The 25,856-nt window shown below is 42.6% G+C and overlaps 1 protein-coding gene across 1 annotated transcript in view; it reads left to right on the top strand.

Annotated features, from left to right (window-relative positions):
- Positions 1 to 25,856, top strand: part of GPR158 (G protein-coupled receptor 158) — a 337,238-nt gene that overhangs the window by 227,409 nt on the left and 83,973 nt on the right. The window contains 1 exon segment of the mRNA XM_004588529.3: positions 9,210 to 9,278. Within this exon segment, the coding sequence (XP_004588586.3) occupies positions 9,210 to 9,278 (69 nt within the window).

Raw genomic sequence — 25,856 nt, 5'->3', positions numbered from 1 at the left:
TGCTGCATAACAGGGACCATAGACTAGCGCTGGCTAGATGTTTCAGATGCTCTGTAAGTTTCATAGGAAGGATGAAATGTTTCTTAGTTTGACACTCTTTCCAGTCACTCTATACAAAGGAATAGGCAGATACAAGAGGAGACAGCATGTGAAACTCAGATTTCCTGGTTCTCCGAGAAAGTCTCATCCTGCCCTCACAGTTTCTGCACCTGTTGCAGAAAAACTGCAGAGAGGATACTCGGCATCCAGTCCATGGGCAGTCAGCTGCCCAGCCGTGAGGAGCAGCACTCTAAAGTCAGATACTTTGTCTATCACACATCTCTTTATCACTTTGATTGATTGATTTAGCTGAGAGGCATAGAGAAGAGATATCTTTCATCAGGTGGTTACTCCCTAAATGTTTGCCTCAGCCAGCAACAGGCCACCATGAATCCTGGAACCAAGAACACAGTCTGGGTCTCCAGTGAGAGTGGCAGAGCTGGGTACCTGAGCCGTTACCTGCTGCCTCCCAGGGTGCCCAGTGGCAGGGAGCTAGATGAAAAGAAGAGTATACAGGACTTGATTTTGGCACTCCATAGGTGTATCTCAAACGGTAACTTCATTGCCATTGATTACACATTTCAGCATACCAAATTGAAACAAAATGAAACAAAAACTTCTGAGGTTAAATAATGTTTGGATGGCGAAGAAAAACTACTTAGATCTGCAGCAATTTGTTACTTAGATAAATGATCTGTGAAATTTCTTCGATTTCTTTCTGAAGTATACTAATATTTTAAAAGGTTGCTGTTAAGCTAAATAATATTTGAGCTTATTTCTGTATAACAGTGATTTTTTTAAAGATTTATTTATTTTAATTACAAAGTCAGAGATGTACAGAGAGGAGGAGAGACAGAAAGACAGATCTGCCTGATGATTCACTCTCCAAGTGACCGCAACTGCCAGTGCTGTACCAGTCTGAAGCCAGGAGCCAGGAACTTCCTCAGGGTCTCCCACGTGGATGCAAGGTCCCAAGGCTTTGGGCCTTCCTTGACTGCTTTCTCAGGCCACAAGCAGGGAGCTGGATGGGAAATGGAGCTGCCAGGACCAGAACCAGAGCCCATATGGGATCCCGGTGCATTCAAGGCGAGGACTTTAGCCACTAGGCCACGGCACTGGGGTGGCCCTGCTTCCAATCCAGCTCCCTGCCTATGGCCTGGGAAAACAGTCAAGGATGGCCCAAGGTTTTGGGACTCTGCACCCATGTGGGAGACCTGGAAGAGGCTCCTGGCTTCAGATTGGCTCAGCTCCAGCTGTTGTGACCGCTTGGGGAGTGAACCATCCGACGGAAGATCTTCCTCTCTGTCTCTACTCTCCGTATATCCACCTTTCCAATAAAAAAAAAAAATCTTTAAAAAAAAAGCAGTATGTGTTTTAGTTCATTAAAGTCAGATGTTTGATACTCCTCACTTTATGATCAGATTCTTTCCATCCCTTTAGAATTTTTCGTGAGAAATTTGGTGTTATTTCAGTCATCTATTTTTGTTTTGGAAAATGTCAATGTAGAAGGCTTCTGATGAGTGATAGGAGTCTAAGCAACTGACATGGGGCTCTTGAGTAATTTCAGTCATTTCACGATGCAGGGTCACTGCGCCCAGGCCTGGCCACTGTACACAGTACTTGGTCCCCACCATTTGCTTTTGTGTGTGATTCACACACTCAGGGGAACTCCCTTCATTACAAGAAGTAGGAGGTACCTCTACTGAGCAGTCCTGAAGGGAAAGGCGAATTGAGGATCTCAAATTATAGAGAAGGAACAGGTTTCTTTGGTGAGTTCGCTTTGTTTCAGGATAGATAAGGATGTGGTTGTCCATGTTTCCTTCTCCGTAGTATGTTCTGGTACCACCCTGGTAGAGGTAGGGACTAGGAGCCAGGGAGAAGGGGCAGGAGGAGAAGAAGAGGACCCTATTATTGTCATGTGGCTTTGGGCATGAGGAATGAGGTGGGGGAAGGCTTTGGAGGGCTCTCTGCCTCTTGTGTCTAAGCTATTCTGTAGCTATGCAATGTCAGTGAGCGTCCACAGTTCTGAGTTATGAAATCACACAACTAGAGAGAGTACCTTATAGCATTCCCATGATACACAGGAATTGGTGTACAGCCCATATAAATTCTGCAAGAATAGTAATAGCAATACTTACAATCATGAAAAGTTACTGCCTAGTTATGGAGGGTAAATTATAGCAAACCGAATGCCTTATTTCTAATTTCACATTTGTATAAAGTCCTTGGCACATTTTTCTCTTCAGAGGGCTGTATTATCTCAAATGGCATAAAACTACGCATGTTGCCCAGACTTTACATTTGGTTAAGCTTACTTTTCTTTTTTTTTTTAAAGAGTTATTCATTTTATTACAGCCAGATATACAGAGAGGAGGAGAGACAGAGAGGAAGATCTTCCATCCGATGATTCACTCCCCAAGTGAGCCGCAACAGGCCGATGCGCGCCGATCTGATGCCGGGAACCAGGAAACTCTTCCGGGTCTCCCATGCGGGTGCAGGGTCCCAGTGCATTGGGCCGTCCTCAACTGCTTTCCCAGGCCACAAGCAGGGAGCTGGATGGGAAGTGGAGCTGCCGGGATAAGAACCGGCGCCCATATGGGATCCCGGGGCTTTCAAGGCGAGGACTTTTAGCCGCTAGGCCACGCTGCTGGGCCCTAAGCTTACTTTTCCAGAAGATCTTTAACTAGCCAATCATAAATGATTTTTCATGCCATTTATGCTATATGAAAACTGACAGTGTGTATGTGTGTGTGCGAAGTCAGATAATGGGGAAAATACCTAGATAGACAAGAAATGATTATTTTAAAGTTTTACTTAGACCTTTAGGAATTTTTCTCATGATAATAAATGTTTTATGGTATCTGAATGAAACCCACCCTTCATTTATGTTTGAATACTCTAGTAGTAACATTTTTGTTATTTTGTAGCAATGTACTGTTCCATATTTTTGCTTTGGCTAAATAAAATAATACTCAATGCAGTTTCAGGAGTATGGGTCACCTTGCCCATTCTACACATGAAGCCCACAAAATCAGTTGATCCGGCTCTGCCAAAGTGACCACAGGTGGAATTCACTCAATCTGTAGCAGTCTGACTCCTAAGTGGATGCATATTTGTAGGATTGTGAATGATATTATAGATACCCACATGGCCCTTCCCAAGAAAGCAGGTTCCCCAGCTCTGGTAGCTGCGTTGACATGGTTTTAGTTGACACAGGGGTCTATCTGCTTGGGTTGTCACTGAATAATTGACTTCATGCAAAAAGTTGCTTGAAGGAAAGCTTTATTTGCTTGGAACAAGTCAAGGAGGCAGTGGGAAGACACAATGCCCTAAACCAACAGCTCTCTCCCTCAGTAGCACCTGTTAGGGCTTCTGTTGCACAGCTTAGGGAAGTGGGTGCACAGAGCAAGAGCAGCAGGAGAGCACTTCCTGCTCCTCTTCACCTAGCCCATGCTCCTTGTTGCATGGTTCAAGCTGGACTCCACTCCATCACTCACCAGCTCAGCAGGCTCAGGTGCTCTGCAGACCTCATCTCGCATGTCTCCATGCAGAGAGGGTGGACTCACAGAGACTGTGCCTGCTGTTCACCAGGCAACATGGCTGAGTCTTGCCAAGCAGAGCTATGGTTGGGCCTTATCACATGATGAAAATGAAGAAGTTGGGAAGTGCAGAAGGTGAAGCAACTTGCCCAAGGTCACACAATGAGTCGAGCGCTAATGCTCAGGTTCTGGATCATTGAGATGTCAGGTCCATGAGCTTTGGAAAGTGATAGTTCTCTGAATTACAGCTGCCTGGACCAGATCCCGCCTTTCTTTTTTAAATATCTTTATTTGTCACTGGGAATTCTTCTGAAAAATATAAGTTGATACTAACTGCCCATCTATCAGGGCTTTGCCAAGGGCATTACTCTTTGATAGACTTTCCTGACTCCAATTGTCTTCTCAGAATTTCAACACAGATCTTCTAAAGACCAGCTCTTTCACACTGGTTGTAGTCTATTGTTATCCAGGTATATAATTGCTAATAAAATTGCTGAAAACTAGTATCCTCTTGCCTTGCAATAAGACTCTTTCTTAAAAAAAAGTTTTATTTATATATTTACTTATTTGAAAGAACTACAGAAAAAAGGGGAGAGAAAAGAGGTTGTGGAAGAGAGTTCCTCTACCCATTGGTCCACTCCCAGGAGCCTCATCCAGGTCTCCCAGGTACAGGGGTCCACTCAGTCTTCTACTGCTTTGCCCAGGCCATCAGCTGGAGGGTAGTTTGGAAGTGGAGCACCGGACACAAACCAGCACTCATATGGGATGCAAGCATCACAGACAGCAGGTTTACTTGCTGTGCCACATCACAGCAACCACAAGATTCCTTCAGGCACCTTTCACATCTTGCTTCCAATCTGGTTTGTTCGTTTGGCTATTTAGCTTTCACAGGAAATCTCTGTCTACTGATTTTTGTACAGAAATAGAATCAAAAGGAGATGTGCAGCCCCAGAGTCTGTACCACCTGTGCGGTTGATACTTTTTGTAAATGATATGGATTTATGGAGTCCTGGTATGTTATCTGTGCCTGTGCTAGAAATACCGTTATACTTCATATTTGCGTCGTGGATTTGGAGGGCCAACTATGGAGAAATATCTTTATGTTCAGAGGTTCTTTTGTAATCGAAATCAGGCTTAATTGCTGCAAAACCAAAGAAATCAGTGAGGTTCAAAAATAACTGCGTTGTTTTAGCAAGATGTACTTAATTCCCCCAGGGGTAGAATGTTTAAAAAAACAACTAAGTAGGTAGTTTCTGTAGAATCAGGGAAATACGATCAGTTGTTATGTATAATGATAATTATTGCTGAAAATCCAGCCCTCAGAATTTATCTTCTTATTAGCTCTAGCTTTCTTTTTAATCTTTCTTATTAGCTCTAGTTTTGTTAATTATTCATCTGAAAGGCAATGACACAGAAAAGGTCAGATGGAAGAGAAGTATCTTCTATCCACTGGCTCACTTCCCTAAATGTCTTACCCAAGGACTTGGTCCATCTTCCGTTGTCTTCCCAAGTGCATTAGCAGGGAGACAAATCAGAAGCACAGTAGCCAAAGTCTCCAACAAGAAACTATGATGTGGGATGTGGGCCTCTGCAGCAGAGGAGGCTTAACCCACTATACCACAAAGGCCATGCCATTGGAAGTAGAGTGAGGTAGAACATACTCACCTGGATCCTCACCTTGCAAGTACCAGGATCCCATATGACTGCTGCTTCATGTCCTGGCTGCTCCACTTCCCTTCCAGAGACATGCCTGTGGCCTGGGAAATCAGTGGAGAATGATCCAAAGCCTTCAGACCCTGCACTCGTGTGAGAGATGCCAAAGAGCTCTTGGCTCCTGGCTTTGGATCAGTTTAGCGCTGGCTAGTGTGACCACTTGGGAAATGAACCAGTGAATGGAAGATCTTTTTTAAAAAAAAATTTAGTTTTATTTTTTTGTGATGATTACCTGGTTGATCAGGGTGGGAAGGATCGAGGTTTAGGGAAAATTGGGTGAACTCATTGTTTCCAAATTTGCTATTTCTTCTTGTTGTTTCTGGAGGAAGAGGCGAGACAAAGGGGGAAGCCACACACAACTTTCCAAACATTCCAGTACCCAGGGATCAGGAATCGCCACCATATATCACCCAAGGGTGTCAATGTGTGCCTGTTCCGAGGGTTCTGCCCAAGTGAGTTGGATAGATCTGAAATGCTGTTGATTTCACTGATCCAAAGATGATGCAGCCCTCCCAATGTCCATTGGCTGACATAGTAAGCCTTGTCTTCATTCACTGAGGTTTTTTGCTGTCATCATTTGACTGGGGTAGTTGTTCAGTTCATTCTGTTCTCCTTTTTCTGCTACAGCATCAAATGAGCTGCCATATTCTCTCTTTGGGCCATGTGTCCACTGCTCCGACTTTTTTTTTTAAAGATTTATTTATTTTTATTGCAAAGTCAGATATACAAGGAGGAAGATCTTCCGTCCGATGATTCACTCCCCAACTGACCGCAACGGCTAGAGCTGTGCCTCTCCGAAGCCAGCAGCCAGGAACTTCCTCCAGGTCTCCCACGCAAGTACAGGATCCCAAGGTTTCGGGCTGTCCTCGACTGCTTTCCCAGGCCACAAGCAGGGAGCTGGATGGAAAGCAGGGCTGCTGGGATTAATTAGGACATGTTTTTGCAGATGAGCCCAAGGACCCGGGCCAAGAATTCCAAGCCTTACTATATCCTCCACCCCTGGAGCTCATGAACCCAGCACCCACCTCACAGGCTGGCCCCAGGACCCGGGCCAGGTGACCGAAACCCCATCAGATTCTCCACCCCTGGGGCTCGTAAACCTGGCACCCACCTCACAGGCAGCCCCCAAGACCCGGGTTAGGCTACCTGAGTCCCTCCGGATCCCTTATCTCTGGGGCTTATGGAAGCTCTTTGTACCTCTCTTTCTCTCTGTAAATTTGCCTTTTCAATAAAAAAAAAATAAATCTTTAAAAATAAAAAAAGAACATACTCATCTCTGTTGCAGATTCCAATTGTGTGGAACTCCTGGCTGCATTCCAATTCCACTTTGCTGATACTGTACACTCTTGGAGACAAAGGTGATGGTCCAAGTCTTTGGGTCCCTGCTATTTACTTGGGAAACCTTGATTGAATTCCTGGTTCCTGGATTCTGCTTGGCACAGTCCTGGCTGTTACAGGTCTTTGGGAGTGAACCAGTAGATGCATAATCTCTTTGTGTCTCTCTTTCAAATAAATAAATACAAAGTTTGGCAACAATAAGAAAACCTTTCTGGTATGAATAACACAGTAGAGGTAATATTTTAGCAATGTGAATTCCCCCGTACTCACCCATTATATTCTTGTTCATTCTGTAAGGGACCATGTAGCCTGCTCTGCCAATGAATATTTTGAAAGGAAAAAGCATACATTTAATGCAGAATTTGCATTTGATTATGGAACTGATTGACAGAGTATATTTCAGATTATAAATTGCAGCCGGCACAAGGCAGTGACATGATGAAGACAAAACATCAAAGCATATAAATATAACTGGCCATGTGGTGGTGATGGCTGTGCTGTGGCCAACCTAGCCTATTGGCCTGGGAAAATGTCAAACAATGACATGGGATGAGAGCAGCGGCTGGCACACCACAGCTGTAAGAATGAACTTGAAAGTCTTGTTCCCAGGATTTCAGCTCCTCTGAGGCCATGTTGGATCCTGAGTATTAGAAACACACACCCCCCCCCCCACACACACATAATATTTAGATAATTGTGTTTTCAAATCCTTCACCTGCTGTTGCTTTGCATCTAGAGGACCTGCTGTGGAGGACTAGGCATGGCACTAGCCATTTAGACTTCATCTTTGATACACCTGTAAACAAATACTTCAGCTACTTACTTCATTTTAAATGTGAAAGTCTAGCATTAGAGCCTTGAATTCTGATAGTTATCTTAAAGGGAATGTGGTGGGGACTTGAAGGGGATAGGGACAGGGAGAAAGACAGGTAGGTACAGAGAAGGAGGAGAAGAGAGAGGGGTAGAGAGGGAAGGAGAGAGAGAGATTTCCTATCTGCTGATTTACTCTACAAGTGCTTACAACACCTAGTGGTGGTCTGGGCTGGGCTGAAGCAGACAACAGAAACTCAATCCGGATCTCTCAAATGAATGTCAGGGACCCAGTTACTTGAGCCATCATGGTTGCTTCTTGGAAGTGTGCATTAAAAGAAAGCTGGAGTCAGGACTGAGAGCCAGGTGCCAGGTCCAGGTGTTCTGGTACAGGATGCAGGCGTCTTTAGCACCAGGCTACCTGGAGGCCTCTAGAATGCCCATTTCATAGGTGAGGCCATTGAGCTTTAGGGTTTCCAAGCTCCAGGTGATTGTTTCACACTCCACCTGAGATGGAGTGACCACTGAGTTCCGTTTTCTCCTCAGTGTCCTGAACCTTCCTTCCACATCTCTTGGCATAGATTATTTTACAGGCCATCTTGAGTCATAGTTTGGGTTCCCTTAAGTGCCATTTTCCTGGGAATTTTGAAGCACAAGCTGTGAAGTATGTATAATTAGTATTGCTAATATAATTTGCCATTTTGAAAGTTCCACCAAGCCAAGTCAATCTAAACACTTGCTGGTAGAAATTTCCTTTTCATGAAAACATCTGCCAGCTAGCATCATGACTAACAACAAGAAATCCCTCCACAAATCAAGTCCGTTGATGGAGTCCACTTGTTCCTCCTCCCCCAGGTTCTTTGATTAACGAAAACCTTGGGTTCTTGTCAGGGACTGCCTGAAGATTCGGCTGCCCATCTAGCAATACCTTATCTGTGTTAGAAGAGGAAGAATTTTGCTTTTGTCTCTCTTGCCCTTCAGTTTTCTGATAGTTCCCTTTTTCTGTTTTGAGATCATGCAGTTCATCTGCTCAACACCCTTTTGTTGTTATAAATTGCGTTGTTGTTACTTAAATCATCATTTTTTTCTGCTTAATAAGATGTTTCTGCAGTTGTCATGTGTGTACGCATTTTATGCTGCCTTTCCTAAAAACATGGGAACCCTAGAATGCCCCTGTTTTTGTGTTTGCCTTCGTAATCAATGTATTTACTCTACATTAATACCTGATCTCAACAAAGTAAAATTCAGTGTTAGGAGATAAGATCGGCACTTTCAGGGGTGTGCTTTGATTTTTTTGTTTGTTTTGTTTTTGCATTTTGTTATGGGCCTGTGCTGTTTGAGTGGTGGGCAATGAACCACCAAGATCCCAGGACCCTGTCCCTAGGCTGTTTCCTCCACAGAGCTCGTCCCATAGGTGTTCACGAAGTGGTTTGGGAGCGGCATTCAGTGCACACTGGGGCCAGTCATTCAGGAACACGGGCATGCTCTATGTGTCTGTCAGCCTCATTGTCTGAAAGCATCTTCAAAGCATCATCCCCAGCTGTTTCAGCTGCTCAGTGATTCACACTTCACGGAACAGAACTGTCGAGAAGCCACTGGCTCTATCTGAAGGTCTATCGCCACTTGTGTAGGCAATCTTTGTGCACATCTCGGTTGTCTACATGCTGAAGTACCAGACAGTTTTCATTTGCTGATTTAATTTCCCCCAAAGTATGTTGTTCTTCTGATTGAGATGTATATTAACAATGACATTTTCATTTTGTTTTTCAGAGCATCAGAGCCTCAGGCCTCATCCTGTTGGAAACGATTCTTTTTGGGTCTCTGCTCTTATACTTTCCTGTAAGTACCGTAATTAGGTTTAAATTAGCAATTTGTTTTTATTGTGCTTTGGCAACATGTTATCTAAAAAAGATCCTATGAAGAATTCGTGGGGCAGGTGTTTGGGCTGGTGGTTCAGGTACTGGTTTAGTTGTCTAGGTCCCACCTTATGGCTCTGGCTTCCAGCTTCCCACCACGTAGGCAATGGGTCACAAAGTTGGGTCCCTGCAGCTCATATGGGAAACTTAGATTGAGTTCCTCAGCCTCAGTCTGGTTTAGCCAAAGGCAACTGCAGGTGTTTAAGGAGTGACCCGCCTGGTGGGTACTCACTCTTGCAAGTACTCTCTTTCTATTACAAAATTTCATTAAAAATGGATGTTCATTTTTAATCCATGTTCCATGAATTTTTGAAGCACACACACTTGCAAAACCAAGGGCTTAACTGATATCTAAATCCTTGCTCTATTTGTGTGTTATTGAACATGTCACATAACCCTTCTACACCTTATCTTCCTTGTAAAATGAAACTAATTACACATGTCTTCACAAATTTGTGAAGGAAGCTAAATGCTTACGGGAGGTAATATATGAGAGGTATACTTATTAAGTAAGCTTAATAAATACAAATAAATATTAATGACTATTTCTTCCTCTCACTCTTTGCTGAATAAGAACCATGAAACACATCAGGAAGTCAATGCTGGGAAATTCCAAGTGGTTAAATATGAAAATAAACATTTGGTGTCTTCCTAGTGGCTTAGATCGTCATAGCAGGGTTTTAAAAAGTACATTAGCAGCTCATGTGTAATGGGAAAACAAGTACAGATATTTCTGATTCAGTTCACACACCTTGTTTGTGTTCAGCAGTTACTGTGTGCTAATAACTATTCTAATTTCTGTGTGGTTGCCACATGTGAGATAAACTTAATATCTCCTCCCCAGAAGCTTACAGTTGAGGGAAAGAGATTAATGAGTGCAATGACGTTATTAAATAGCAAAGGCCAAGAGAGTGCTGGGAACAAGAGGCTGTGGAGACAGAGAAGACACCGGGCCATGTGTGGGGGAATACAGATCTGAAAGACAGCTGGCTGTTGGGGAAGGAGGAAGTGGGACTGCCTGATACCATACTCTTTTTCTCACAACACTCTTGTGACTCTAATTTCAGCCTTTTTGTTTGTCTGTTTTGGTCCTTAACGTTTCCCCCAACTCTTATTACTTGAGTGTCCCAAGAACTCCCAGCTTTTCTTCTAAGTACAGTTTCACCAGGTGATCTCATTGAGCCTTAGAGTCTGATATACCACCTCTGCTAAGCCAAAGAGCATTGAATTGGTATCTTCAACCAACACCTTTTTACCCAACCACAGAATTCTCTGTGCATCATGTATTCTACTGGCTATGGGCCTTGCTCCCTTGTTTGGTCTCTTAATGGTGAATGGGTCCTCCTCATTTCTCAGACCAAAAACCTGGATCTCCTTCCTGATAGCTCTCTCTTATATTCTCCTGAAAACCTTTCAGAATTCTGCAAGAATTCTGTGCCCATGATGCTCACTGCCACTCTCCTGCTCTAAACCATCCAGAAGCCAGAGTCACATTGGCCTCTCTTTTCTCATGCAGTGAAGGGCTCACCATCAGTCACTGATGCAGGATCTCCTGGTCTCTCACTTACAATAATTCTCCTTTCAAGACTCAATCGTCACTATGTTTTAAAATCCATTCTTCTGCTATGTCTTATGCTACAAAAAAATCTTACTTCAATACTTTGATTGTTTCTGATTTCAGAACATTAACTTAATTAAAATCAAGGTACAGAGGATAAACTTGGGAGCTATGGTGTCTCCAGATGTTTTAAAAAGAAGCAGACGTTGGGGTGCAGTGAGTTAAGCCTCTGCTTACAATGCCAGCATCCCTGAGAACATCAGCTGAAATCCCAAATACTACACTTTTGATCCATCCTCCTACCAGTGTGCCCGGAAGGGCAGTGGAAGATGCCCCAATCATTTAAGCCCTTGCCATCTATGTGGGGGACCAGGAGATCCTGCATCAGTGACTGATGGTGAGCCCTTCACTGCACTGGCCATTTCCGTGGGCAGGTGAGTGTGCACACGTAGGGTATTTTTGACAAAGAGAAGCCTCAGTCATTGGACCACGACTCAGTGGCCTCATTAGACTTTGCAAAACTTGCATTTATATCAGTTTTGCCGTGACAGAGACCAAACTGAATATAGCCAAAAGGCCCAATTGTTGTATGGTATGAATGTGACCAGTGCCCTTCTTATTTGTTTAATATCGTATTGTGTCCCTGACATGGGTCATACCAGGATTGTTCATGCTATTCCTGCCAGGGTTTTAGTTCTTTAAGAATGTATGTCTGAATCCAGTGGAACTCTCCTCAGAGCCGATAACTCCATGGAAGGATTCTGTGGGAATAGTCACCATTCCACCGAATTATGCAACAAGCCTTTTCTTCTTTCCTCTGCTGTATATTGTTCAGATTTGCAAGAACAGAGGTTATTTTTGCCTTTTCTCAGCACTGTTAGACTGCAGCCGATTTCATAACAACACTTATATCGGGAAGTCCGAATTAGAGACACTCCTCATTGTGCTGCTGAGGACAAGCCCAGAACTGACTAAATTTAGCAGTGTTCTAATTGGGTGGCAGAGGACTGAAGCTTTTAAGATGCTTCCTTACAGCGTCTCAAAAGAAGCTCCTGATCTGAAGCTCATACACTTGTGAGAAAATGATTATTATTCCTCATAAGCACCCTAAAAACTCTTGTCTGGCTTCTAAAAGAAAGACAAAAGGAATAATAATTATAATAAAAAGATGTGTTGAGTTATTGAAAGGCAGAGTTACAAAGGGTGAGTGAGAGACAGAGACAGAAAAGAGCTGGACTAGGCCAAAGCCAGGAGTCAATGATTTCTTCCTAGTTTCCCAGGTGTACATCCAGGACCCAAAACCCTGCACCGTTTTCCACTGCTTTCCCAGGCCATTAGCAGGGAGCTAGTTTAGAAGAGGGAGCAGAGACACAAACCAGCATCTATGTGGGATGCCACCACAATGTTGCCCACCCCCGCAAAAAAAAAAAAAAATAAAAACTTTAAGGAAAAAAACGAAAGTGTATGTCTTTTCAAACTATATTAAAAACATATTTTATGGATTCCTAGAGCATATTACTTGGCATTTAAAGTGCAGAAGGTTCAGTTAATAAGACATGTGTTCCACTGCCTTTGGTTTCACACTTGGGTGGCTGATGTGCCTGTAGAGGGGCACAATGGGTATGTAAGTGACACAGGACAGCCACAGGACTCACAGCATCAGGCCCTTCTGGAGCCACACATATCCATTTTTAACAACAAGTGGCTCTACCCACTCTTCCACCCTCACACATGCCCCACTAGCCCAGCAGCAGCACTGATGGAAGACCTCCCTGGGCGGCAGCCATGAGCACCACTACCATTTTGAATGTGTGATGCACAAAAGAACCACACCATGCAGAACACTGAGCCTGGCACAAGCCAGAGCCGGAGACGGCACAGCCACTCCTGCCCAAAAGATCAAGATCCTAGGGTCAGTTACTACTGGGGACCTGGGCAGTGGACCTTCTCCCTGCTGTGCTGTCTCACTTCTGCAGGAACCTAAGTCCCTAATGACCTTGCTTGAATGGAACCTTGGCCTCTTGTTCTTATTTGCAAGTGAGTCACAAAGCTCTGAGTCAGTATCATAAACACAGTACTTGCTTTCCATTTGTTCCCTCTCTCCCTCCTCTGTGCACTCCAGACCTTATATACAGTGACTAGAAGGAATCTCAGACACAACTTCATGCTTATTCAACCTCTTTGCCTTTCAAATGAGAGGAGACAGGCTGAGAGAAACTGTGGTTCATTCAAGATTCAGCTGGCATTTCTCAGCCAGGTAATAAGAAAGCCAAGAATAGACCAGTCTCTGAAGTCCTGTTCAGCTGCTCTCTCCTGTCTATGACAGTTCTTCATACAGCATACGAAAGTGACATTCAAATCACATCAGACGGAGCCAAGGAGGCCCCTGTGCTAACCCTTGATCAACTATCTTTCTTCACTAAGTCTACAAAGAAAGAGAAGTGATGAGGAAGAATCAATTTCTTTTTTAAAGAATTATTTGTTTTTGTTGGAAAGCCAGATTTACAGAGAGAGGGAAGTGCAGAAAGACATATATGCTTTTTGTTGGTTCATTCCCCAAATGGCCACAATAACTGGAGCCAATCCAAAGCTAGGAGCTTTCTCTGGGTCTCCCACACAGGTGCAGAGTCCCAAGGCTTTGGGTCATTCTCTGCTGCCTTCCCAGGCCACAAACAGGGAGCTAGAAGGAAAGTGAAGCAGCCAGAACACAGACCAGTATCCATATGAGATCCCAGCACGTACGAGGTGAGGATTTAACCATTAAGCCAACTACCAGGCCCCCTGGGAATAAATTTCTAACAGCTCAAGGTTTGGCCCTAAGACCCAATGTGAATGGATCACATTGTTCAACTCTTGAATTTCTGACACCCAACTACTTTACCCATTAAAAATGGTAATTTTATGTTTCTGGATGTCTTCAGTAGCACAGAACTCAACATCAGCCAGTAGATCGTTTTTCTGATTACTAAAACTGAAGTTAGAATTTGTTTAAGCTTGAATCTACCAGAAACCTTGCCAGAGTACACGTGTCATGCAGAAGCTGCAAGACAAGAAGAGCTTAAGCAAAGGAGAGTGAAGAGGAAAGAACTAGTGGAGAGAGAGGGGAGGAAATCAGACCATGGCAGTATAGATAAGTATCCCAGTTCTTAATCCATTACAATTTTATTTTCATTCTCAGATTTGATCCTCTCCCTCCCTTGATCCTGGAATCATTCTTTTCTTTGGGTATCCTTGATTCTTTTGGGGGGAAGGAAATAATAACTTTGAGTCAAATCTATATAAAGAACATGGATCAGAAAGCTTGCAATTGTTTTGAAGGGCTCTTGTATTCAGCCTGGGCTATAATTCATTCTACTCAGGTTTCTTTGCATCTATTTGTACTGATCTCAGAGCAAAATTGAAAAAAAGAAAATCAGGACCAGAGTTGAACACTTTTAGAACCTAACAGTTCTATCGAGGCCACAACAGTCTGAAAGCAGTTACTTCAAATCAGTGTGGTTCAGAAAGTATTAGAGTAAAACTCTCGCCCCCACCTGCTACAGGATTACAGAAACACTGGCTAACATATTCAGAGCCAACTCTGTAACAGAGACACGTACACCTCCTGGAAGGGGCTTCAAAGAGTTTGTCACCAACACATTTTGTTCTTGGCTGTGTTAACTGGATAGAGGAACAGTTAGTGAGCATCCTGAAAGGCCATGTGGCTTTTTTGATCCACTCACTTTGTTCACCTCCTCTGGTATTGGTGTCCAGGATGGCAGTTTTAGAGTATTTGGTGAAGGGTGTTGGATCTGTGGTTTTTCAAGAATCAACTAATAAACTTCCTTTAGTGGAAAACAGTTTTACTGAACAATTAGTTGGCCATTGAAAGGTTCCTCTGGTATCATCTTTGATATAATAAATACCAGTTAGATTCTGTGCCTGTTTATATGTTATTATTTTTATCAAACAGAATAATTACTCATTACTTAAAAACCATATCAAATTTGAAGAGCACTAAGGAAAAGGTAGAAGATCAATAAATGGCATCACTCAAATAATTGTGGCATGCACTTAGTTGAGACACCTTTGCAAGAAATTACATATGTGTGTATGTCTGTGTGTTAGATTTGCCAATCACCCATGAAAGAAAATATCGGATGATTGTAGAAAGAATGCTAAAGGGCCTTTACTGGGGGGCAGTCTGCTCTTGGACCTTTCCTCTGCACAATGAAGAAACGGAGGGAAAGAGGGGAACTTCAGGAACAAAGGAGAGCAGGGTAATGTGCAGGAGGTTTTTATACCCCTCCTTACACGGAAGCTGGAGCAGGTGCCTCAGTCCTTATTAGGTAAGGGATGCTGGCCTGAGTACATCATTGGTCCGTCAGGACTTTGCTGCCCTGGTGATGTGTTGGATCTCTGTCGCCCCTTCTGAATCTGGCGTTAGATCCAAACGACGTGTTAGGTTTGAAGCAAGCTCCATCCCTCAGCTGTGCCAAAGCACCCATCAATATATACACACATATGTGTGATGGTAGAAATGGCGGGAGATACAGATAAGGTTAGTCCATGAGATTTTATGTAAAAGAAATTAACTGCGAGGTAGGAGCTGAGCCTAGCAGATAAGAGGCCTGTATCCTACATTAGGGCATCGTCATTTAATTCTCAGCTCTGGCCCTCACTCTGGCTTCCTGTCAGTATAGATCCTGGGAAACCATAGGGTGAGTCCAGGTAATGGGGTTCCTGCTACCTGCATGGGAAAACCTGGATTGAGCTCCCCATTGCTGGTTTGAGTCCCATTCAGGAGGGGGCAGTTACAGGCACCTACTTATCCAGCACCAGGGAGTCTCGTTCTGTCCGCCTGACTCTCGGTTTTTCTGCTTCTCCTAAATAAGCAACTTTTTCAAGGGTACTAATTGTAATATTTATGAACCAAAAGTCTGAAGTGAGAGTGGAGGCACCACTCATTTTTTTCATAAATGTATCATGACAAGAACTCTAAGTACTGAAAGATCTTTCTGCTGTTGAAATAGATTATAAAAAGATTCGAAACCTTAGATTGCTTACTTTTTAAGTTGGCTTTCTCTCCTATTTTAACTTCAGACTTTATCACTTGACTTCAGCAGGGAGATCAAGGAAATTGAATTCAAATATAGTTCCTTTTGTCCTTTAATTGTATCCATTGTCTGGATAATTTCAGGTCTTGAGATGGCTTGGTTTCTCCCTCCTACAAATGACTTGAGATTGTGTCCCAGATGCTGATGACTCATTCTTGCATTTAAATAAAATAGGGATTCTCTTCAGATTTGTCATTTTGTATCATGATGTGTATGTGACCTCTTATTTTCTGGATTTAGAAAAGTTCTATCTTTATGAAACAGGTACTTGACATATGGGTTTAGATGCTGCTTAAGATGCTCGCGGCCCACCCACATGGGACTACCTGGTTTTGATCACGGTTTTACGGTCTGTGTTAACGCAGACCCTAAGAGGTGGCCAGGAATTGGGTTTCTCTCACCCACGTGGGAGACATCGGTTGAGTTTCCAGCTCTTGGCTGTTTTTATGTCTTTGGAGAGTGAACCAGCAGACAGGAGTGCTCTGTCTCTTTTTGCCTCTCAAATGCATTAATTAAATTTTTAATTATGTCTTTAAATTTCTCCTCTATTTTTTCTATTGGATTTCCTTTTCATTATATGTATTCATAATCTGTCTCTTCAGTTGTGTATCTTTGTCCTTTCTATTTTGTTTTGTGTGTTTACCTCAAGTCTTTTTTTTTTTCTCAAGTCTTTATGCCATGACCTTGATATTATTTTCATTATAGCCATTTTAGTGATTTTATTTTATTTTCATTTCTTTGGGAGGAATTTTATCTCTCTCCCTGTCTATAGCTCTAAATTTCTAGTAAGTGATGCTTTCTTTGAACTTCTTGGCCAGAGGATCATGCTTCCTACAATTTCTTTGCAGCTCTGAGACATGTTTGCCTATCTCCACCCCCTACTTCTTAAACAGAGACTTGTGTTAATTCTTTTCTGGTTTTCATTCATTCCTTAGTGTGATCATTCTTTTATTATGGCAAAGTATATATGGCAAAAATTAATCCTTGAGCATTTTCTAAATGTACAATTCAGTAGCTTCAAGTCCACTCAGAGTATTGTGCAACTATCACCCCCTATCTATTTCCAGAACATTTTCATCATCTTAAGCTAAAACTCTGCCTGTCTTACACAGTTATTCCCCGTAGCTGTACTTACTCTTAGTCCCAAGTAACTTTTATTTTGCATTTCATCTCTGTGAATCGGTCAGATACAGGTACCTCATGCGAGTGGAATCGTAAAGTATCTGTTATTTTGTTCCTGGTTTCAATCATTTGGCACAATGTTGGTAGGAGTTATCCGTGTTGTACAATTTATTATGACACAATCGTATGTCACCTAATGAGCAGGATAGGTTCTGAGAAATAGGGGGTTTCATTCCTGTGTGAACATGATAGAGAGATCTTACATGAACTAAAACAGTTATGACATCACTAGGCAGTGTAACCTTATGAGATCGTATGAGTGATCTGCTATCAATGCAGCAAATGACTGTACAAAGATGTGGTGCATTCTGATTACTATTCACTTGTCAATGGGAAATGGTTTTGTTTCCTCCTTCTGGCTATTGTGGATAGTGCCATGTTTTATTTCTGACCACAACTAGAGCATCATGAACTTCAGCCATGCCCTGATGGAGCTCTGGATTTTGGTTATGAATGCTTGCAGGACACCTTTCAGGGATACTTTCTATCCTTGTGGACTGCCCAGTGCTTAAGTGACTGGTCGGTGAGCAGCTGTCAACCTCCCACCAAACTTGTTCTAAAAGACATCTTTGCAGCGTTTGACCAGCTATGGTCTCATTTATTGTCATCAGGATAGATATTCCCTGGGTAACCATGATTGAGAGAAAAGCCATGTAAGACATAAAGAGTTGACTCAACAAAAGCACATGAGGGCCCGGCAGGATAGCATAATGGTTAAGGTCCTTGCCTTGAACACCCCGGGATCTCATATGGGTGCCGGTTCTAATCCTGGCAGCTCCACTTCCCATCCAGCTCCCTGCTTGTGGCCAGGGAAAGCAGTCAAGGATGGCCAAAAGCCTTGGGACCCTGCACCTGCTTGGGAGACCCGGAAAGAAGTTCCTGGCTCCTGGCTTTGGATCGGCTGAGCTCCAGCCGTTGCGGCCACTTGGGGAGTGAATCATCGGACAGAAGATCTTCCTCTCTATCTCTCCTCCTCTCTGTACATCTGCCATTCCAATAGAATAAATACATCTTTAAAAAAAAAAAGCACCTGAAATAACTGTTTCTCTCTAGCAGGTGCATAACAAGAGAGCGATTCCAGTGAGGGCCAAGAGGGGTAGTTGGAATGATAATGAACTCAACTAGTGTGTTGAGAGCTGGAAACACTCACTGAAGAAAGAAACCTTTATTGTGTCCAGGCTTTCCTCAAGCAGCTTTTCCTTTGGGAATTTTGCGTGGTGAGCTTGGAGCAATTGGGCATATCCTTCACAGGATCATGCTGCATCTGCAAAGGTCAGTGGGATGTTGATGGTATCCAGCTGTTGTAGAGGCTCTTCAGGAGGCTACCATGCAAGACAGATGTCTAGATTGATAACATCGAGATGTAAGGGGCTGGTGGAGAGCTAGGAACTGTCCAGGTGACTGAGTCCCACCTCAGGTTTAAGAAATTTAAACCCATCATCAAAATGCTTGCCGTGGTGTGCTAAATCATAGGAATTCACTGCATGTGCTATAAATGTTAGGATACAAGTATCTGTTGGTGTACCTGATTTTGGGGGGCATATCTCTACATGTGTATTTCTGGACTAACAGTGATTCTTAAACTTTCTAAGAAGTTTCCCAGCTTTATCCATCCCTACCAGCAATGCAGATGCGCTGGTATCTCACAGCCTCACCAGTATACATTGTTTTCCTTTTTTTTTTAATGCCTAAATATCCCCAACAGGTGACATGGTATCTCACTCTGGTTTTGATTTCATATTTTCTATTTCCAAAGAAGGCAGGGCATCTGGTTTAGGAAGAATCATGAAGAAAGTTGTGAGATGAAGCAGTTGAGGCAGAACACCCCTCATGTGGCGTTCACATCACAAGAAACCTTGATCCCCAGGTTGCAGTTAATGCGGTGCCCTGTGCTCCTTCTTCACCACACCTAAGCCCTGGCTGACTTCCTCAGCCAGCATACAGCATTGGTGCAGCAGCAGCGAGGATGACCTGTCTCTGAATCTGTCGTCCGTCTCAGATGACCCTAGCTGTCTCCAGGAGACGTCTCTGGTTCTCTTTTGCTTTATGTCATGTTCCAAAATTAAATAGGCATCTGGTAATCTCTGGTGAGCAGACCACCATTTCAAGACCACACAGTGCTTTGGCTGAGCTCTGCAGTGGGCAGGCACCAGGTCTCAGTGCCACCTTCACTGTGGAGGAACTGTGGCTCAGTGCTTGGGTCCTATTCCTTTAGTGATTTTGTCCATCCTCAGAACTTACTGTCTCCCAACACCACCCACGTTCATAGCCAAACTTCTTTCCTGAATTCCAGACTTATTTATAAAGCTGCCTTCCCATGATCTCAATTTGGAGTATGATAGACATAGCATGTCCAAAACTTCACTCCTAATCCCACCATCACTACCACTGAGCCTTACCAGCAGATTACACAATTCCAGTTTGTCCAGTTATTCCAGACAAAAATTCTGGAGTCATCTTTGAGTTTCCTGTATCACTCATGTTTCATATCCAGTGCCTTTCGAAGTTCTGTTGATTATACCTTCAAAACATTTTCATGAATGAGTGTTATTAACCTAGGGGTTAACATACCTGCATCCCATATTGGAGCAAATAAGGCTGAGTCCCAACTCCAGCTTAGTGTCACTACAAACCCTGGGAAACAACAGAAGCTCAAGTAATTGGTTTCCTACCACCTGCATGGGAGATCTGAAGTGAATTGCTAATTCCTGGCTTTAGTCCCACATCAGCCAATGGGAACTCACTTTCTCAACTCAGTAAAGAATTTTAAAACACCATAATCAGAACCTCCCCATTTATGTCACTTCCATTGTTGTTTGTTCTTTGATTAATTCCCTATGGTTGAGTAATAGACTATTTCAATAACCTGCTAATGAGTCCCTCTGTTCTCCTCCAGTAATCTATTTACAACATGGAATCTCTTTAAACCTAAGTCAGATGGTGCTTTTGGCGCCCCACACTGCAGTAGCTCCCATTTCATTCAGAATAAAGCACAAATGCCTTAGAGTCTTCCTTGGTCTGTGCACCTATCTCTGGCCTGTTCCCTTGCTCATGCTTTTCCGGAAACGCTGGGAAAAGTGTTTGTTGTTCTCAGCCAAGTTAGGCACACTGCCACTTGGAAGCTTGCAACTCTCATTTTGTCCCAGGGTCCTTGTTTCTACTTTCTCCCCTGCTTCGTGTTTTTGTTGGAACGTCCTTGTCTCAGTGTTGCTCATCCCAATCACTCAATTTGAAGTTAGAGCCTGCTCCCCACTCCTCCTAGCAACAGCTCATATTTCTCACCCCATTCTTTGCCTAGAGATTGTTTCTTCATATATGCAATTCTACTTTTATCACCTTTATTTCCTACCTATGTTTGTCATTTATTGACACATTTGTTTTCATTTTCTTTGAAAGTCAAAGGTGGGGGGGAGTGAGACAGGGAGAGAGAACGCTTCTGTCTACTGGTTCATTCCCAAAATGCTCGCAATGATGAACGCTGTGCCAGACTGACTTCAAGAGCCTAGAGCTCCATCTAGACCTCCATGAAGGCACAGGAGATGAGGAGAAGAGCCAGGACTTGAACAAGGCATCCTGATATGGTATGTGGGTGTCCCAACAGCCACTGTAACCACTGAATGTAGAATTTGACTCTTCCATTTTATCATTAATGGTTGATTTTTATACCTTAAACATTTTTTTGCTGTTGTTCTAGGCTATAATCAGAAAATTCTTATTGTGGAAATTATAAATTTGTCTATTTTTGATGTAATTCTGACTAAAGTATTTGCATACATATGTAGTATAAATGCAAGATGTCTCTGTCTATCTTTTTGTGCTTCTGTCTCAATCTTGATCTCTAATTTCTCTGTGGGATGATAGAAAATACAGCTAAATGAAGAGATCTGAATTCTAGCCCACAGGCTTCTATGTGATATGGCTCTTCTTTACATCTCTCACCTCAAACCACACTGTCTGACCTACTCACACTAACGTGATGGTGCTGGCTGCAGGCCTGGCCCATGTCTCCCCCCGACTTTGGCATGGGCTCTTTCCTCTCTCTGGAGCACTCTGAACCCACTTGATCATCCATCTGCTCCAAATGAAGCCTTTGCTACATGTCAGCTTCTCAGTGAAAGGCAGTTAGGGAACAACTCAATGTCTTGCAAAATAAGGTTAATTTAAAAATGGTGACATTAAAGTAAAGGGGTGGGGGAGAGAAATCCCAAACCCTATGGAATTGTGCTATAAAATCTAAAATTAAAAAATAATTTAAAAATATAAAAAAGAGAGAAAAAAAATTAAAGAGCAATTAAAAAAATAGAGTGAAGCTAATCTACTGCTGTAGAGAATTCTTCCTGGGACCAAGAAGAAGAAGATTCTATGATGACTTAGAAACAAGAGAGTCAAATTTGGCAGAAGACTAAGAACACGAATGACCCTGAGACTGCTTTCATGGGAATACATGAGGAGACACTGACTCTAGCCAATGTTGGAGAACTTGATAAACTCACTGCACCACAATGCCAACCCAATCTGTTCATTTCTAAGTCCTTAGCTACAGTGTGTAGGCAAGTGTCTGTTCATGGCCAAAACATAGCAGGGAGTCGTTATGTCTCATTTTCCAAAGTTACTATGCTTTCCTTGATTACAAAAATTTATTTGGTGTTTTCCCACGGAGGCCCAAGCCTCATCACAATTGACAGTTTCTCATGTTCTTTTTTTAATTTAAAAATTTTATTTATTTATTTTGGTATTTTGTGATACAGTTCCACAGGCTCTGGGTTTACTCTTCCTCCCTCCCCAAGTCCTCCCCTGACCACACTGATGATTTCCCCTATATTATTACAGTTGCATAGTCAAGTTCTGTAAGTACTTTGTAGTTAATTAAAAATAAAAGGCAAGTAAATTGAAATCTGAGGTTATGGAGATTTTCCCTAAAAAATGTGATTGCTGCAGTGCCTCGGGAACAGTTTCAGAATTGTTAGACAGCCCTGCCTGCAGACCTGCACCACTGCCATATCCACTTTGATCTCCGTGGCCCTACCCATGGGCAATGGAAACACCAAAAGAGATGTTGAGAATGAATTCAGACAGCAACTATTGGAGAGAAACAGCTAAGCGAATTTATCATTGTACCCTGAGAAGTCATTTCCTCTTCAGTGCTGCAGAGGAAAGAACTGTCAAAGGCTTAGAAATACATTGAAATGGTTGAAAATGTTGTAAAAGTGATAGGAAGATGACATTTTTGACAAGATCAATCAAACCTGTAGTGTCAAGGACTACATAGTATCTCTGGGGAAAAATGATAATTCAATAAAGTAGATATACATTATCTAAGGAAAATAAAGGCATAGTACATGCATGGAATCACACAAAAGGAAAGGCAAAATCGAAGCACCCAAAGCCAAGTGAAGGTGTGATTGATGGGGCTGTTTGGATCTATAGCCCAAAGCATGTGAACTTGCAGGAGGAAAAACAGAATGCTTACCTAGACTCGTCAACTCACAAGTTTATTTTAGTTAGACAGTTATGTAAAAGTTATGATTGTGGTATCTGAGTGTTCCTCCATGTTATGATTTCTGGAATATGAGGGACACAGGATATATTTTATGGAAATCTAATCTCTACTGGTTAATCACTAGACACACTTTATTGGGAGGAAATGGTATTCATAGTCATGTTTGTAATTGCCTTTTGTATACATGTACATATTATCTCCATCCCTTTCCTTGAGTATTCCATATTGAAGCTGATTTCCAATGCCATCTTTAGGCCTTGGGGAGTGCCATGGCCCAAATTTTTCCAGAATTTATGTTGAAGTCCAAACCCCCCATGACACCAGAAGGTGGCACCTTGGGGATAGTGATTGGGTATTAAAGGTAGAATTACTATGAATGAGATTAGTACTTTTTAAAAAGAAAGAAACCCCTCATCCCTAGTGCAATGTGAGGTAACAGTGAGGAGGGGGCCCCAGCCAGACACGGCATTCACTGCTGCCTCCATATCGGGCTCCTCAGAATTATGGAAAATATATCTCTACATCTCTGCTGTTAGCCCCTCAATTTGTGGTATTTTGTTATGGCAGCCCAAGCAGACTAGGTCTGGGATCACATAAATAGAATTCATTGAAACACAGACATGTTCATATGACTATCCTAAGCCAATGTGCCACTTTCCACTCAGTTTTGATCTTCATACCTTTATTTGTATAAAGAGCACTGCACCTCATCATGCTTGCAGAAATATGGAGAAGCTTGTCCTGTCCCTTGGCCTAGTCCACTTCACACAGCCATGCTTAGAGCCTGGATTTGGCCTATGGTGGCACTCATGCAAGTGCTATTGTTCCCTATGAGGAGGTCATGAAGTGGCTCCACTGCCTGGGTGGCATTCCTTAAAAACAGGCGCACACACTGCCTCTTGGCATTCTCAGCAGATGCTGTGATATGCCAATTGTGCTACAAAAAGAAGAGGTCAAACATAGTTGATCCTGTGTGCAGAGTCAGAATGAATGTGAGCATGCTAAAGGCTCTGAGAGCTAGCAATAGAAGTCCCCATGTTTCTCCATCTTGTCAATTGCCTGATGCCCTTTTCCATATAACATTTACTATAATATGTGTAATCGATAACTTGGTACCATAATGTTTTCCATAAAGAATATATGTTAAAAATACCAGTACAAAAATATTACTCTATTATGTTTAGTGAAACTGCACATGTGTGCTTGTGTGTGAACAGAACATTATAAAAAAGTATAAGAAACCAAGGGGATGATCAGCACAAAGTTTGAGATACAGCTTTCCTCAGAGAAGAAGGGAAAATAATAGGAATAAAGAGAGCATAAAGGAGGGATTTTTAGCTATACCGATATTAGCTAATTTTTTTTCCCATCAGAATAGTGGCTAAATGGGTATTTGTAGAACTGTAATGAGACCTCACTATGTCATTGAAATCTTGAGATGCTCTGGTGGTTAGAAGTCCAGCAGATGAAGAGGACCCAGCAGAGGGGATAGGAAATAAGTTGAGAGGGAAGTGGGAAAAGAATCCATTGAAAGTACACATTGCATTTCAGCCAGGAGGGAGTGGTCATCTCCTTTGGACACTACTGATGAGATAATAGAATGGGAATTGTTGAACTTGTTAGTGTTGGAGTGATCCTGGAAAGAGCAGTTGTCGTGCAGTGGTGGGTGGTGAGAGCCTCATTCTAAGTCCAGTGAGGGAACCAAGGAGCTGGAATGGACACAGCAGATGGAAACCAATCTTTCTAGAATTTCTGCACTAAAAGAAAGCTGATAACTGGGACTCTAATGTAAGTTTTAGGTCGAGTAAGTTTATTTTAAGAAGAAGAGAAATGACGGCGTGTTTGCATTGCTACAGTGACCCAGTGGAGAAAGCGAGTAAGGATGCAGCAGAGAAATAGATGTTACCATCAGCGACAAAAGCATACAGGACTCAGTGAATAGGGCCAGAGGTTCTAGTCAGATCAGAAAACAGTAACTTCATTCACTACATGAGGGATGAAACAAGTGCCAGGACTGCTTTTCCACAAATACCAGATGGAATCTGCAGCTGGAACAGAAAGCAGAACCTAGACATTTCTGAGAATGTGTCATTTGGGGTTACTTCTTTCTTCCTGCTGTTTGGGGCCGTGATAGAGCCAGGCAGCATCTCAGTGCAGCTGAGTTAGGGAGCGCCAATGAGTATTCCACAACATTCTGATCACCGTAAGTGAGTCCTCAGTCTTTATGACCACAATTCCAAGGCGCACGGAGGGTCTGGCTCGATGGCTCCCCCCTAACTCTCTCAAAGTGTACAACAGATGGAGTGTAACAGAATAGTGACAGTACGTCGTAGTATTGCCCGTCAAGTCCTACATAGAGTCCCTTCATGCATCTGCAGCCTGGAGCTTTCCGGGAGCTGTCCTCATACCATTCCATTCCTCAAGCTATTTCTGCTAGCATGAACTGAACATGGGACGGTTGTCTAGTTTTTCCAATCTGTGTGCAGTCAGACAGGCCTTCTGGAATAAACTGCTCTGTGACATGAACTCAGAATTTTAATTTAAAAGTGTAATGGAAACCGTTGTTTGTGCTGCAGTGCACTAAGCTGACACTGACATTCCATATCCGAGAGTCACTTTAGTCTCAACTGCCTTAACCATGGCCATGTGGAAAGTGAACCGATAGCCTGAAGATCTGTCCTTTCTCTTTCTTTCTTTGCCTGTCTGTTTCTCTACCTTTCAAATAAATAAAATTTTAAAAACACTATACATTTGTATTGCATTCTTAATAACCCAAACTTTTGGTGGCTTTAGATAATACTGCATAGTGCTAGAATTTTTTCTTCCCTATGCCAACCTTTTGACATTTTGATTTATCCCTGGTCCTACTTCGTTGAAATAAATGTTGAAAGTAAAAGTTGAATGCTAAAAGTTGGTAAAACACACACTATTTTTAGGTAATATTTAAATGGTATTCTCTTCACTCTGGAAATCTTGGCTTTGAGGAAGTAGAACATTTATCTTTAGGTGTTTTCTCAGTTCTTCCTTAAGGAAAGAGGACTTTATTTCTGCTTCTTTCTATTTGAGAGAAACGAGTCCATGATTTAAGTTCTAGAAAAAGTCTTATGGTGATGTCCTGAAAACATTTAGAACTGTGATCTGGCATCCAGAGGCCTGAGTGTCCAG

This window comes from Ochotona princeps, chromosome 10, assembly GCF_030435755.1.
Source record: "Ochotona princeps isolate mOchPri1 chromosome 10, mOchPri1.hap1, whole genome shotgun sequence".
In the NCBI taxonomy this organism is placed as follows: Eukaryota; Metazoa; Chordata; class Mammalia; order Lagomorpha; family Ochotonidae; genus Ochotona; species Ochotona princeps.
The sequence above is the reverse complement of the archived record's forward strand: the minus strand, read 5'-3'. Positions and strand labels throughout refer to the sequence as shown.